Source organism: Cherax quadricarinatus, chromosome 44 (genome assembly GCF_038502225.1).
Source record: "Cherax quadricarinatus isolate ZL_2023a chromosome 44, ASM3850222v1, whole genome shotgun sequence".
Taxonomy (NCBI): domain Eukaryota; kingdom Metazoa; phylum Arthropoda; class Malacostraca; order Decapoda; family Parastacidae; genus Cherax; species Cherax quadricarinatus.
This window is the reverse complement of record NC_091335.1, coordinates 18,237,560-18,253,776: the sequence shown is the minus strand read 5'-3', so window position 1 is coordinate 18,253,776 and position 16,217 is coordinate 18,237,560. Positions and strand designations below refer to the sequence as shown.

Genomic DNA, 16,217 nt, shown 5'->3' with positions numbered 1-16,217 from the left:
GCATGGCTTACCAATAGAAAGCAGAGAGTTTCCATTAATGAGGTCAAATCTGAATGGGGATTAGTCACAAGTGGCATTCCACAAGGATCAGTTTTAGGCCCTCTCTTGTTCATAATTTACATTAATGACCTTGATGAAGGGATTATGAGTGACATGAGTAAATTTGCTGATGATACAAAGATAGGCCATATAATTCATTCTGAGGAGGATAGCAATAAACTTCAGGAGGATTTGGACAAATTAATGTCTTGGTCTGAAAAATGGCAGATGAAGTTCAATGTGGATAAGTGTAAAGTACTAGTCCTTGGTAATGAAAATAACCCTTGAAGCTATAAACTAGGTGAAGTAGAGCTTGATCATACAGAATGTGAAAAAGACTTGGGAGTCATGGTAAGCAGAAATCTAAAGCCAAGACAGCAGTGCCTTAGTGTGTGCCACAAGGCTAACAGATTACTAGGATTTATCTCTAGAAGTATAAGTAACAGAAGTCCAAAAGTTATTTTACAGCTCTATACCTCATTAGTGAGGCCTCATTTAGATTATGCTGCTCAGTTTTGGTCTCCTTACTACAGGATGGATATAGACTCATTGGAGAACATACAGAGAAGAATGACTAAAATGATTTACTATGTAAGGAATCTCCCATATGAAGACAGACTTAAAGCTTTAAATCTCCACTCTCTGGAGAGACGTAGAATGAGAGGTGTATAAGTGGATGATGGGCATACACAAAGGAGATACATATTAATAAAGTACTGAGGGTGTCGAACCAGGTAAGAACCAGAAATAATGGATTTAAGTTGGAAAAATTTAGATTTAGAAAGGGCATAGGTAAGTACTGGTTTTCTAACAGAGTTGTGGATGCGTGGAACAATCTTCCCAGTAGGGTGATCGAGGCTAGGACCTTGGGTGGCTTTAAAAAGAGATTGGACATATATATGAGTGGGAGGGGCTGGGTTTGATTGGTGTCATTGGGTACAAGAGTAAATTCTTGGGTAGCTTTGGGTAGAGGTCATTTTGATAAGGACCTGCCTTGCATGGGCCAGTAGGCCTTCTGCAGTGTTCCTCCATTCTTATGTTCTCATGTTCATGCACGCTTGCTGTAAGTCCAAGCCCCTCTCCCACAAAACCTCCTTTACCTCCTCCCTCCATTCTTTTCGAGGACGACCCCTACACCGCCTTCCTTCCCCTACTCATTTTTAAACTCTCCATGTCATTCTACTTTGATCCATTCTCTCTAAATGACCAAACCACCTCAACAGCCCCTCTTCAGACCTCTGAATAATACTTTTATTGACTCCACACCTTCCCCTAATTTCCACACTTTGAATTCTCTGCATAATATTTACACCACACATTGCCCTTAGACAGGACATCTCCACTGCCTAAAACTGCCTTATTGCTGCAGCAATTACAACCCAAGCTTCACACCCATATAAGTGTTGGTACCACTATACTTTCATACATTCCCTTCTTTGCCTTCATTAATAACGTTTTTTGTCTCTACATATACCTCAACGCACCACTCACCTTTTTTCCCTCATCAGTTCTATGGTTAACCTCATCCTTCATAAACCCATCTGCTGACACATTAACTCCCAAATATCTGAAAACATTCACTTCTTTCATCACTCAACACTTTTACCATCATTCATGCATAATCACTGCCTTTGCATCCACTGACAAGTCAACTCCCAAATATCTGAAAACATCCACTTTTTCCATACTCACTCTCTCCAATGTGATATCCAATTTTTCTTTATCTAAATCATTTGATACCCTCATCACCTTACTCTTATCTATGTTCACTTTCAACTTTCTACTTTTACACACCCTCCCAAACTCATCCACTAACCTTTACAAATTTTCTTTAGAATCACCCATGAGCACAGTATCATCAGCAAAAAGCAACTGTGTCAACTCCCATTTTGTATTTGATTCCCCATAATTTAATCCCACCCCTCTCCCCAACACCCTAGCATTTACTTCTTTTACAACCTCATCTATAAATATATTAAACAACCATGGTGATATTACACATCCCTGTCTAAGACCTACTTTTACTGGGAAGTAATCTCCCTCTCTTCTACACACCCTAACATGAGCCTCACTATCCTCATAAAAACTCTACAGCATTTAGTAACTTACTACCTATTCCATATACTTGCAACATCTGCCACATTACTCCCCTATCCACTACCATATGCCTTTTCTAAATCCATAAATGCAATGAAAACTTCCCTACCTTTATCTAAATACTGTTCACATATATGCTTCAGTGTAAACACTTGATCTACACATCCCTTACCCACTCTAAATCTTCCTTGCTCATCTGCAATCCTACTCTCTATCTTACCCCTAATTCTTTCAATAATAATCCTACCGTACACTTTCCTGGTATACTCAGTAAAGTTATTCTCCTATAATTTTTACAATCTCTTTTGTCCCTCTTCTCTTTATATAAAGGAACTATACATGCTCTCTGCCAGTCCCTAGGTACCTTCCCCTCTTCCATACATTTATTAAACAAAAATACCAACCACTCCAACACTGTATCAACCCCTCCCCCCCTGCTTTTAACATTTCTGTCATGATTCCATCAGCTCCTGCTGCTTTACCCCCTTTCATTTTATGTAATGTCTCATGCACCTCCCCACACTCACATCTTGCAGTTCTTCACTCCAAAAAGATGTTATACCTCCCTGGCCAGTTCATGAAATGACTGCCTCCCTTTCTTCGTTGACATTTAAAAGTTCCTCAAAATATTCCCGCTATCTACCCAATACATCCAGCTTCCCCTCTACCAACTCCCCTACTCTGTTTTTAACTGATAAATCCATTCGTTCCCTAGGCTTTCTTAACTTGTTTATCTCGCTCCAAATTTTTTTTGTTTTCATCAAAATTTATTGACTGCCTCTCCCATTCTATCATCTGCTCTCCTTTTCCACTCGCTCACCACTCTCTTCACCTTTCTTCTACTCTCCATGTACTCTGCTCTTCTTATAACACTTCTGCTTTGTAAAAAACCTCTCATAAACTGCCTTTTTCTCTTTTATCACACCCTTTACTTCATCATTCCACCAATCACTTCTGTTTCCTTCTGCCCCCACCCTCCTATAACCACAAACTTCTGCCCCACATTCTAATACTGCATTTTTAAAACTATTCCAACCCTCTTCAACCCCCCCACTACTCATACTTGCACCAGTCCATCTTTCTGCCAATAGTTGCTTATATCTCACCCTAACTTCCTCCTCTCTAAGTTTATACACTTTCACCTCTCTCTTGTTTCCATTTTCCTTTCATCCCATCTACCTCTTACTCTTAACTGTAGCTACAACTAAATAATGATCCGATATATCAGTTGCCCCTTTATAAACATGTACATCCTGAAGCCTACCCATCAACCTTTTATCCACCAATACATGATCTAACAAACTTCTTTCATTACTTGATATATCATACCTTGCATACTATTTATCCTCTTTTTCTTAAAATATGCATTGCTTATTACCAAACCTCTTTCTTCACATAGTTCAATTAAAGGCTCCTCATTTTCATTTACCCCTGGCACCCCAAATTTACCTACTACTCCCTCCACAACATTTTTACCCACTTCCACATTGAAATCCCCAACCACAAATACTCTCACACTTGGGTCAAAACTCCCCATGCACCCACTCAACATTTCCCAAAATCTCTCTCTCTCTCCTCTACACTTCTCTCTTCTCCAGGTGCATAAATGCTTACTATAACCCACTTTTCACATCCAACCTTTATTTTACACCACATAATCCTTGAATTAATACATTTATATTCCCTCTTTTCCTGCCATAGCTTATCCTTCAATATTGTTGCTACTCCTTTAGCTCTAACTCTTTTTGAAACCCCTGACCTAATCCCATTTATTTCTCCCCACTGAAACTCTCCCACCCCCTTCAGCTTTGTTTCACTTAAAGCCAGGACATCTAGCTTCTTCTCATTCATAACATCCACAATCATCTCTTTCTTATCATTCGCACAACATCCACGCACATTCAAACATCCCACTCTGATGGTGTTCTTCTTTTTCTTTTTAGTAGGCTATACAGGAAAAGGGGTTACTAGCCCATTGTTCCCGGCATTTTAGATGACTTTTACAACAATCATGGTTTACTGAGGAAAGATTCTTATTCCACTTCCCCATGGATATAAAAGGAAAAGCAATAAAAATGAAAACTACTAAGATAAAATCCAATAATACCCAGATGTGTGTGTGTATATATAAATGTGTACATGTATGTGCAGTGTGATCTAAGTGTAAGTAGACGTAACAAGGCATATCTGAGATCTTGCATGTTTATGAGACAGAAAAAAGACACCAGCAATCCTACCATCATGTAAAACAATTACAGGCTTTCGTTTTACACTCACTTTGAAGGACGGTAGTACCTACCTGGGTACTGCCTTTAAAAATCATACTTGAAAATATATTAACTTGAAACCATTTTGTAATCCTAACACTTATTGCAAGAAATTTTAGTTAGATTGGGATTTTTGCTGTGCATTTCTCTGTGTATTTGCGAATATAAAGCCTTGTTTCCTGTACATAATATATTTTTAGAGTTTTAGGGCACTATTACCAAAATGTTAAATGGTCCATGGACTAGTTCACCATACTCGGAATGTTATGTGGCCTGTGTACTAGGCCACCACTCAGAATTGCATATTGTGTCCTTGGACTAGGCCACCACACTCAGAATTGCATATTATGTCCTTGGACTAGGCCACCACACTTAGAATTGCGTATTGTGTCCTTGGACTAGGCCACCACACTGAGAATGTCATAATGGAGCCCTTGGACTAGGTCACCACACTGAGAATGGCATAATGTGGCCCATGAACTAGGCCACTATAAAAACAGTAGACAATGTAATTCAACTATTGGCTGAGTGCGTCAGTCCCAGTGAACTAGCCCTAAATACATGTAGGCATTGGCTAGAATCAGTTGAAATTTATTGTTATTGTTATCTGTAGTGTGGTGTCCTAATGATACATTATCTCAAAGAAGAATTAAAAAATAAAAGGAATAAGGGGTAAATATTCTTAATGCGGTGAAGTCTTGATTGGTACAAAATTGTTTATTTACCACTTGTCAGTGCCATGTCTTTATTAAATATAATTGGGAATAAGCTGTGAGAGGTAGTTTTGTAAATGGTATCCATTTGTAAAAGCTTAAATATGTACAGTGTTTTCAATCTATATGGATACTATTTATCCTAAGATATGCTCTGCTTACCACTAAATTCTTAAGTTCTCTGCACTAACTCCCTTGAGAGGGGTGTCTTGATATTGGTGAAGGGATTTTGATCCAGTGAATTAGAGCTGCCCTTCCCTTTACTGGATCATACTTGATTACCTCCCATGCCCTAGTCACAGTATGACCACTACAGGTTTAGGTTCTGGATGCTGGGTCATCTTAACAAGGTGGTGGGGTGCTTTGTGTATAGGGATGGAGACATCTTCTCTCTGAGGGGTGCCATTCTTCCCACAAGATGCTTAAGTAAGAACCCAACATCTTGTTTTTTAGCGCAAATATTGGGATGTTTCTCTTTTTGTCTAAATCTGTTGATAAGGTCAGTGACATTAAACAAATTATTGATGTAGTTTGCAGAGCATGGAAGATAGATTTTAAATAGTTTTACTTTTTGACTGAGTGAATCAGTCAAGAAAGTAACAAGTTGATAAGGATTGTGTTAGTCTGACAATGTTAGAGGTGGAATATGTTAAACCACTGAATAACTAGTCAGTTCTAGTGCTTTGTAACTTAAACAACAACCCTTTGGGTATAACATTTCACCATAAATATAATACAGTAATATTTATCAGCACATTGATCATCAGCAGACTCATCATGGCTAGATAGGTGTGTAGATGATTGTAAATTAAATATTTGCACTGCATAACTCTTAATTGTGGGATCAATACTTCGATATGCAATTTTCTTGATATATGTGTAATTATTTTATTGTATAATTACAATTTGTATATTTATAATGATTGTATATACTATAGCAAATAAATATCATGAACACTGTTAACACTTAATTTAATACTGCTTGTGTATCCATGAAAAAGAGTGATAACTTCTTAAAAAATATTTCTTATTACTGTTGCCTATCATTTAATTCTCAACAGATATTTTCCTTCATCAGTTTCAGATCAATCAGGAAAGTCTGTTGTTCTGCTTCTTAATAACATGCTTTTAATTGATGAGCCAATTAGTGGATTGTTGAGATAAAATCTCTGGGAATGCATTTTGAGTATTCTGTTCTAAATGTTCATATGGATTCTCATGAGATTCTTCATGAGAGATTAAAAACTTTTCTCACATAAACTAAGAAATGATCTTGAACACATCTGGCTCACTGATCAGCTTGCCAGGGGGTTTCTTTTAGGCTCATTTTCTTTTAAATAAAACAGCTTCATTGAAACTTGACACCAAGGGTTAATAGAGCTAATCATGTCTATGCTTTTGATGGAGTTCACACTAGGCTCAGCTTAATTAGGATAAAGACATTGTTAAAAGTTTAATTGCAACTCTCATATTTTCTCTTTCAAGGCACAACTCTTATATTTACAGTACAGTAGTTGAAAGATAAGCCTTAGATGTGTTTTAACTCCATCTGAGGTTCAAACAGCTTATGGTTTTATACTTAAATCCGTGAGAAAGAGTGAAAAACTGCAGGATACTAATACACTATTCCTTCCCATGTGATGCGGGGGTTCATGAGCAGATTGAGAACATTAAGCTGCAGGTTAGCAGAGAGTGAGTTCTTTTTAGCATGCTTGGGAAACGGTGCTGGTAAAGGTGATGGAAATAATGATAATTGCATTGTTATTAGTGCTATTAATAATAATCCTGGTTGTGGTGATGGTATCATGTATGCTATACTGTTCAAAAATCAAAATGGAAAGATCCGACATATGTGCACGTTCTGGGAGACTTAAAATCTGCTCTGATTTTTTCCCCCCTTCAAGTTTGTAAATGGAGCACAAAAAAGAGCCTGCACAATGTTCAGTTTACTTCAACTGCTTTATTTTCACTGCTATAACTGGGACAAAAAGCACTAATAAGACTGAAGCCTGTGTTGACTACTGCAATATCATTCAATTCTCAATCAAGTATTTAGCTTACTAATGTTCTGGTTTTGGTTTTTCATATACTCTAACATATTTGATATACATATATACTGTAGATAGAAATATAACTGGGGATGATAATATAATAGAATTCTATTGCATATAGTGTATCATTCATATATTTAGAATTTTTAACCTTTGTAATTTTAGCATTTTTATTAATAATTTGGATGGAATTCTGTAAAAATTATCATCCCAAAACTTTTCAGTGATGAGTAGTGTGATTATCTATTTCTTGATTATATTTAGTAGTAGGACCTGAGTTGTGCTCAGTGTGTCCTGACTGATGTCCTTGGATGTCATTTCACTACTTTACTACTTTGTGGAGAAAATATTGATTAGTATCCTTTAGAATAATTTTTTTTTTCTTCACAATTTTGGCCTCTTGCTCTTCTTTGATTGTGCTAACACATAGTCGTGTATTTTTCTTTCCTTTTATCATCTTATATGTGGTTATCTTAAGGCATTTTTTGTTCTCTGGATCCTAAGTTATAAATCTTAGCTCTGGGAGCCATTTTGTAGCATGCTAAATGACCCTTCTGGGTTTAGCACTTTTGTGATTAGTTCCTATAATTGTATTAACTGCATATTTTTTTATGTGCAGACTTCACACTACCTTAGATATTCCAGTTTTGGTTTAATGTTTGATAAAAACATTATTTTTATAAACACTTGTCTTTCATATATCCAAAGGTTATTTTGAAGCTTGGTAGTATAGCATATGAGCATTTTAGCTTATTAATATGATATTCCAGTCTTGTCTATAACTACTCTGGGATCACTCATTCTGTCTGGTACATTTAATATTTTATCACAAATTTTATTCTTCATCATACATCTGTCGCCCCATTTACTCAATTTATCTGTCTTGTAGGGATTGGCTGCAGTCATTTTGTACTATACTTATTTTGAGTGGGGTTTTTGCATCTGCAGATGTTCATACAATCTTAGTCCTGGCAAGTCAGTCTCATAAATTATAAATACTACTGGGGCATGACTGATCTTTGTTAGCTCATTTTTTCTTTTGTTACTGTTTACATTTTCCTTCAAATAGAAAACTGCACATCACTTCATAATTTCTACAAAAAAAAAAAACCTTGCCCCAGTACAGTAAAACATGAAACCTGTCTTTTTCTTCTAAAAGTCTCACAGGCATTGTTATTAGATTTGAATAGAATAATCTGATAAACAACAGGTTTCATCTCTCAGTACAATATTTTGCTCATTTTTACTTTGACTACCAGTTTGCCTTCTTGTTATACAATCTTAGAAAACATATGAGTGGATGACCTAGTTGCTTTGCACACACTTAAAACCCAAGGTCTGTTCTTGGTTATTTTGTTGGGTTCCATTGCAACCTGGTACTGGGGCAGGTGGCTCAAATCCATTTCACTTAGTTTTTTCCCCATTTTTTTTAATTGCTCTGGTACTTCATGTTTAGTATTAGACATATGTTCTCCAGTTTGCCAGTTTTATGGGTTTTTATTTGCTGTATATTGTCTCTGACATATAGTTTGGATTTTACAAATTTCAGTAGATTTTGTTCCATCTCCGTGGGGAAATGGGAAAGAATCCTTTCTCTTTAAGCTTAACCTTGCGTGTTGTAAGAGGCGACTAAAATGCCAGGAACAAGGGGCTAGTAACCCCTTCTTGTGTTAATTACTATATGTAAAAAGAAGAAAAACTTTCCTTCTTTGTTGGGTCATCTTGCATCGGTGGAGACAGTCGGTGTTAAAAAAAAAATTAGTTCTGCCTTTGTCTTCACTATTTCTTTTTCAAAGTTTCTTGCTCTCCTTTAATTAGCATAATTATTTTTAGGTTGTTGGCATATCTTGTATTCTCTGGGTATGGATTAGATCCAAGTCCTCTTAATTTTCATGGCTTTCCAGCACTTTCAGTTAAATCATTCTTTATTATTTCATTTTCTTGTGTACAGTGCAGTATGTTGAAATCTTTTTATAATTAGTTTATACTGCATAGATAGCCAGTGCTGTCTTTAAGGTACTCTTGGCCCAGCATGACATCACTATTATTATAGGCTCATTCATCCTGAAATGTGCTATTTCTTATTTTAACCACATTAGCCATTTCATGCTAAGGCAAATTGAATTTGTCTATGGTATTTATAAAACTCCCTGAGAAAAATATGGCTTTTATTTTACTAAATTAAGGTACAATGCATTAAGTATGTGCTGTACGTGGTGTGTATCAAAATTAATATTTTAGCCTTGGGTATTTAGCCCTTTCAAGGTCGAGAGGCCCTCTCCAAAACTTGTTCTCGGTTGAAAATTATTCGGAAAAAAAAATTATTTTTTTCTTATGGAAAGATAGAGAATCTTTTCCCGATCATAATGACACCAAAAATATGAAATTTGATGGAAAACTTGCGGAATTATGCTCTCGCGAAGTTAGCGGTCTTGACGATGTTTACGCATCGGCGATTTTGCCCACTTTGAGCCCTATTTTTGGCCAATTCCACTATTTCGCTAGAACTCCATTTTTTCTATCGAATGAGTACAAAAAATCACCCATTTACCGATTTCAACTGTCCAATAAAGTGGTCAGAATTTAGCAATTTTGCCAATTTCACACAAATTTCAAAAGATGCCAATTTCCAAATAGGGTCCAGGATAAACAAGAAAGACATTCCTGGCACTAAAATAACATTTCCTCTGTTCATTACTCACGTCCCCACGCCCCTCTTACATTCTTTTGCTTTCCACTTTGAATTTTTATTCTCACAAAAAGTAGAAGATTTACTGTTATGCAGACTACTGCATTAGTGTAGAAATGTTATAAATAATATCAGAGCACTTGTGAAAGAATATCAGACTCACCAGTTGACGTGTATTGGACGCGTAGCATGATTTGTTTACTTTTGAACTTTGGCAAAAATCGAAGATTTCTGCTTCTTTGAGCTCAATTTCAAGGTACTTTTCATTGTAAAACCAATCAAAATCATCTCAATTTCTGTAGTATGTCTTCCATCCTATAAAATGAGACTAGAAAAACTAGAATACCATCATAAATACCATACGAAAATACAGTGCAAAGTCGCTGTTTTAAACCAAAAACACTGTCAAGTTTTTTTTTCTCATTACACACTGTGTGCTGCAGGATTTTTTTTATACTGCACACACTAACCACATAGACCCATTCTTTCATATGTAGGCCTACCAGCTTTCTCTCACTAGATTTGAGGGCGCTAGAATTTAGGCGTACTAGTATGTCAAAAACCCTGGTGCGTAAGCCATACTAGTACATCAGAAACCCTGAATGGGTTAAGTTTTCATTTGATCTTCCTAAATCTCCTTTATCCTGCACATTACTTACATCGGTCTGAGATATAACCTATTAACAAGCACAAAATATTCTTTGGCTACTTTTCTCCTACATTCATCCTGGATATATGCATGTTCAAATACATATTGTATAAATGGATAGCATCAAATATATTGAAAGATTTTGTGCCTGGAATTTAAGTATCACTAGCCAATATTATTATTATTGTAGTTTTACCTGCTTCTAACTAGCAGTAATACTAGCCGTTCCCTTGGCTGAATATCTCTAGTTAATTACCTGTTTCTAGTTACATGATATCCTGTCTTCAATATCTAAAGTGCCACTTAATTTTTAGGAAATCTCTCAACTCATTCCAGTGTTCTTTCATTCTGATGAATTGTCTAGTATACTTTTGGTACCTCTTCTTCCTCAGTTTATAACTTCTAGGCTGGTTAAGCCTAGAAGTTTCTTAATATTTATTTAATATGATCTTTTGGCAGCAGTCTCTTGTTACATGACTTGAATCTGTCTCTGATGTTTTTGAAATTTTATCACAGTCTGTAGTGTTCATGTGGCCTGTTTTTGCTTTCTCCCCATTTCCATTACATGGTATTTACCCACGTTAAATTTATTATTTTGTCTCACCCCCACATTATCAGTCTTCCCAAGACTTGCACAGATTTGGTAATTTTTTATTGCTCACTTACACAGAATCTTTGCATTATTCACAGACATCTTCATGGAGTTTTTACTGTTGGTTAGTCATTTATATAAATTAGAAACATTACAGTGCAATCACTGATCTTTGCATACTACACTAGTGAGATTACCCTACGAGGATATTACGTCTACTTTTATGTTTTGTATATTTCAACCAGACACTCTCTTATCCTCTGTAATAGTTTTCTCTTTTATTTCTACTGTAGTATTTTGCAATTCAGGTTATTGTCTTTTGTGAGAAATTTTAGTTAAAGGTTTCTTGAAAGCTAACAAAGTTCAGTCTGCCTATCCATTTCTCCCTTGAATAATTCCTTTGACTGACATAGTATCTTAATAATAATATACTTAATTTGCTGATCAAAAACTGAATTGTTGTCCTTTTAAGTGTTTTATCTGCTTTTCTCTTAGGGATTTTCTTTGTATTTTCACTTAAATATTTTTTATTACAGTATTATTTGTATTAATAGATGGTTCACTCAAACAAGGAAGTACATTTACTGTACTTATCACTTATTGAATAGATATCTTGCTACAAGTATGCAGACATCACAATTCAAATGACCCTTTGAATCAAAACCTCTTTTCTAATCCTTCAGTGCAGGCATTATACTGTACTTTGCACCTCCAGAACTCTAGTTCATTGTTTATATACTAAAATCATTTATCTCAGGCTAGAGGAGATTCGAACCTGTGAACTAGGGAACAAAGTACACTAAACCAGTTTGGCACAGTGTGCATAGTACAGTGGACCCCCGGTTAACGATATTTTTTCACTCCATAAGTATGTTCAGGTGCCAGTACTGACCAAATTTATTCCCATAAGGAATATTGTGAAGTAGATTAGTCCATTTCAGACCCCCAAACATACACGTACAAACGCACTTACATAAATACACTAACATAATTGGTCGCATTCGGAGGTAATCGTTATGCGGGGGTCCACTGTACTGTGTATTTTGTCCCAGAGTTTGTAGGCTTGAATCTCCTCCAGCCTGAGATAAATGTTTGTACCTAGTTTGTGTGTTCTGCAGTCTAAACATATAATGTAAATTATATTGCAACTGAAACCAGTATTCCTGACTTGTTGGAACCAGAAGTTTTCTTCTAGTACTGAAATTTTGGTAAAGACCGAGAGTACATATACGTATAAAAGTAAATAACATACTTACTGCAACTTTCTTTATTTGTTCTCTTCCATTGATTTTGGTGCATGTTTTGTAAATGATTGAAACATCCTCTGGGTAGAAGTTTTGGAAACTGCAAAATTGCAGTGGAATATGTTCAAGCAAAGGTACCATTCAGAACACTCACAGCTCTGAGTGACAGAGCCAGTGTTGGCTCTGGTACCATTACATAATCATGTGACTTAAAATAGGATAACACAGTAAACCCTTGATTTAATGAACTTCAGAAATACAAGATATAATCTACCAAGTCAGTTGATTTGAAAACAAGGAACATAGATTATTGATTACAGAATTGTTCATTATTATGATCATTACTGCTATCTCATCTCTGTTCACCACAGTAGCCATTACCAGCCCCTTACTCCTCCCTATATGTTCTTTAAATTGAGGGTTTACAGTATTAATTTTTTATATTAAACATGAGTTGTTCAAGATATTATTTTTATTATAAACTTGTACTTCAGGAGCAAGGAATAATACTTCTTTATTAAAAAAGATAGGCAGATATTTTCACCTGTTACTTCTCTGCAGTTGCATCATATTCACAAACTGAGAACATTTTGATTGTTCATAACACACATGTTTTGTACTCTTTCTTTTTTACCTGCTTCCTCTCTCTCATTTTCTCTCCTCTTGTCTGGTGTCGTTAGAAGTAGCTTTTTGGGGGCATTCCAATTGTCTTTATTATGTTAGTATTGATAATTGAGAAGAGTATATATGAAGTAGTGACAGTGTTACACTTCCTTATTAATTCCTCACTTTCTTGCTCTGTTCTGTTCCATATAGTTTAGTATCATAGTCACCATCATGCAGAACATATAAAGAATTACTCTACCATCCTGTGTAGGTTTGTGTAGTAGTAATTTAGAATTTAGACTGTACTGTAAATATGGGATACAGATTTGTTAAAACACAAAGTATGTTTAATTAGTCAAATTGTGGTATGCCTGGGCATCAACTGCCATGTACACCTCAATTTTCTCTAAGCTGCATACTGTATTTACATAAATGCATAATGGTAGATTTATCCAGAATAAGCAGCTGTTGTGTCTGGGATGAATGAGACCAGGATAGTGATGCTCAACTACAAAATTATTCTTAGCAGTAGAATTGCATCTGCAACTATTAATCAATATCTACTGTATTTTACATAGACACATATCATGCATCTTTTGCCAGTATTACCTATTGTATTAACTTAACATAGCTGGGAGACAGAAACCATTCTTAAAGCATCTTCACTCAGCTACTTTTGTTAGGTAACCATACTGTATTTGCTAAAATCCATAATTTTGCTATCCTCAGCTTGTTTCTACTTTGGTGTGTTCCACATTCTACCGTACTCCCTCAGTTTCTTTGAGTTTTGCGCATTTTGTATTAAAGTAGTGCACTATATCCTATTACCTGTGCTCACAAGTATGCGAGTCCAGCTGGCAGATACAAGACTTGAGTGTGCTATTATACCATGGTCTACATGCTAGTCTTCCAGAATTTCAGTTCATGTACAGTAATATGCTATTATTCACAAGCTTGGCTCCCAGCTAAACAACTTTCATAAGGTCTTGTATAGTGATCCAGTAACTGGGGTTCTAGAGGCACGACTTGGGCAAAATGAACTTCCCCTTGCAACAATATTTTGTGTGTTAGATGACTAATTTGTTACTGCAAGTGACCCAAAACAGCACAAGTTACCTGGTAGATTAATACTATACTTGGTATGAGTGCCAGGGAAAGTTCCAGAACACATTCTTTTTTTAACTTTTGTAACCAAAGTTCTATATTTATGGGTTTACCATGTTCGACCTCTAGCAGAACATCCTCCTAAGATGCTGAGGGAGTACAATACTTGCAAAGTGTGCTATATATTTAGTTTCTCAACCCATATTTGGCATGGTTTCTTCACACAATACTTGAAGTTATGCCTGAATTTTCTTGTTACTGATATTCAAATTAACCTCCTGAGCCATTCTTTCACATTCCCCTAAACATGCACATCTCATGCATATAAAAAATATCAACATATCTCATTTATCTTTGTTATAGTTCTCTGAACTTGTACTGTGTAACTTCAATGTAGTCATTATTGTGCTTTTTATAGGTGTACACATCACTTTACACTGGCACAGACATATGCTTGAAAATCCTTATTAGTGTATACTTTACAGGGTTGTATAAGACTTGAGCTTATTTTGCCAGATAAGATTTTCGTGTGAATTGTACGTGCATTAACAAGGCATTATTTATTTTAATGAAGTTTTTTATTTATACTTAATAATATACTGCATTTCTTTAGTATAACATAAATAGTTATGCAAAATGTTATTGTAATTATTACTAAGTACTGTAATTTAGTATTTATTTATTTTCTTTTGAAATCAAGAGAATTACTTAAATAATTTTTCTGTATTAATTAAGAAAAAATAATTAATCTTTAGCCGTTATCATTTTGTTGATATTTTGTCGTATTTTACACTATAGTAATTATTAATTGTACTCTATTTTATTTTATTAACATTTCAAAACAAAAAATACATTAATTACCAATTATCCACCATTTGGTAACAACAAACATTGTCTTGTAATTACATTATTTAATTTAGGTGAACATTAGATACAAGGACATGTGACAAATAATAAATTAGGAATTTTTTCCTTTGGTGGCTTTGTTACTGAATAATAGCTGTAATTTATACTTTATTCTAGCTTGTGAATGAAATGTCATCAGCTGCTGGTCATCCTTGTGACGTGGACCCAGCATTAGTCAATGTATTACGATCCCACAAAAGTGGTAAGAATATCAGTGTTTAATTAACTCTATATTTATGTTTATATTTATATTTAGAAAAGGTAGTAGGTTGGTAGACAGCAACCGCCCAGAGAGGTACTACCGTCCTGCCAAGTGAGTGTAAAACGAAAGCCTGTAATTGTTTTACATGATGGTAGGATTGCTGGTGTCCTTTTTTCTGTCTCATAAACATGCAAGATTTCAGGTATGTCTTGCTACTTCTACTTACTCTTAGGTCACACTACACATACTTGTACAAGCATATATACGTATATATACACACACCTCTCTGGGTTTTCTGCAATTTTCTTTCTAGTTCTTGTTCTTGTTTATTTCCTCTTATCTCCATGGGGAAGTGGAACAGAATTCTTCCTCCTTAAGCCATGCATGTTGTAAGAGGCGACTAAAATGCCGGGAGCAAGGGGCTAGTAACCCCTTCTGTATAAATTACTAAATTTAAAAAGAGAAACGTTTGTTTTTCTTTTTGGGCCACCCTGCCTCAGTGGGATACGGCCGGTTTGTTGAAAAAAGAAGATTTCTATTTAGATAAAGAAAAATTGGATATCACATTGGAGAGAGGGAGAATGGAAGAAGTGAATGTTTTCAGATTTTTGGGAGTTGACATGTCAGTGGATGGGTTTATGAAGGATGAGGTTAACCATAGAATTGATGAAAGAAAAAAGGTGAGTGGTGCGTTGAGGTATATGTGGAGACAAGAAACGTTATCTATGGAGGCAAAAAACGGAATGTATGGAAGTATAGTGGTACCAACACTTATATGGATGTGAAGCTTGGGTTGTAAATGCTGCAGTGAGGAGGTGGTTGGAGGCATTGGAGATGTCCTGTCTTAGGGCAGTGTGTGGTGTAAATATTATGCAGAGAATTCGGAGTGTGGAAATTAGGAGAAGGTGTGGAGTTAATAAAAGTATTAGTCAGAGGGCTGAAGAGGGGTTGTTGAGGTGGTTTGGTCATTTAGAGAGAATGGATCAAAGTAGAATGACATGGAGAGTGTATAAATCTGTAGGGGAAGGAAGGCCTGACGATCTGTTGGAGTGTGAGCA

The 16,217-nt window shown here is 35.7% G+C and overlaps 1 protein-coding gene across 4 annotated transcripts in view; it reads left to right on the top strand.

Moving 5' to 3' along the window:
• The window catches only part of Hem (Nck associated protein 1 Hem), a 111,951-nt gene that overhangs the window by 86,899 nt on the left and 8,835 nt on the right, over nucleotides 1–16,217 (top strand). For 2 of the 4 annotated variants that reach the window (XM_053789073.2, XM_053789072.2), the window contains exons 21-22: nucleotides 6,777–6,797; nucleotides 15,075–15,159. In XM_053789073.2, the coding sequence (XP_053645048.1) occupies nucleotides 6,777–6,797; nucleotides 15,075–15,159 (106 nt within the window). The remainder of the gene's footprint in view (nucleotides 1–6,776; nucleotides 6,798–15,074; nucleotides 15,160–16,217) is intronic. The other 2 variants (XM_053789075.2, XM_053789074.2) reach the window with 1 other exon arrangement.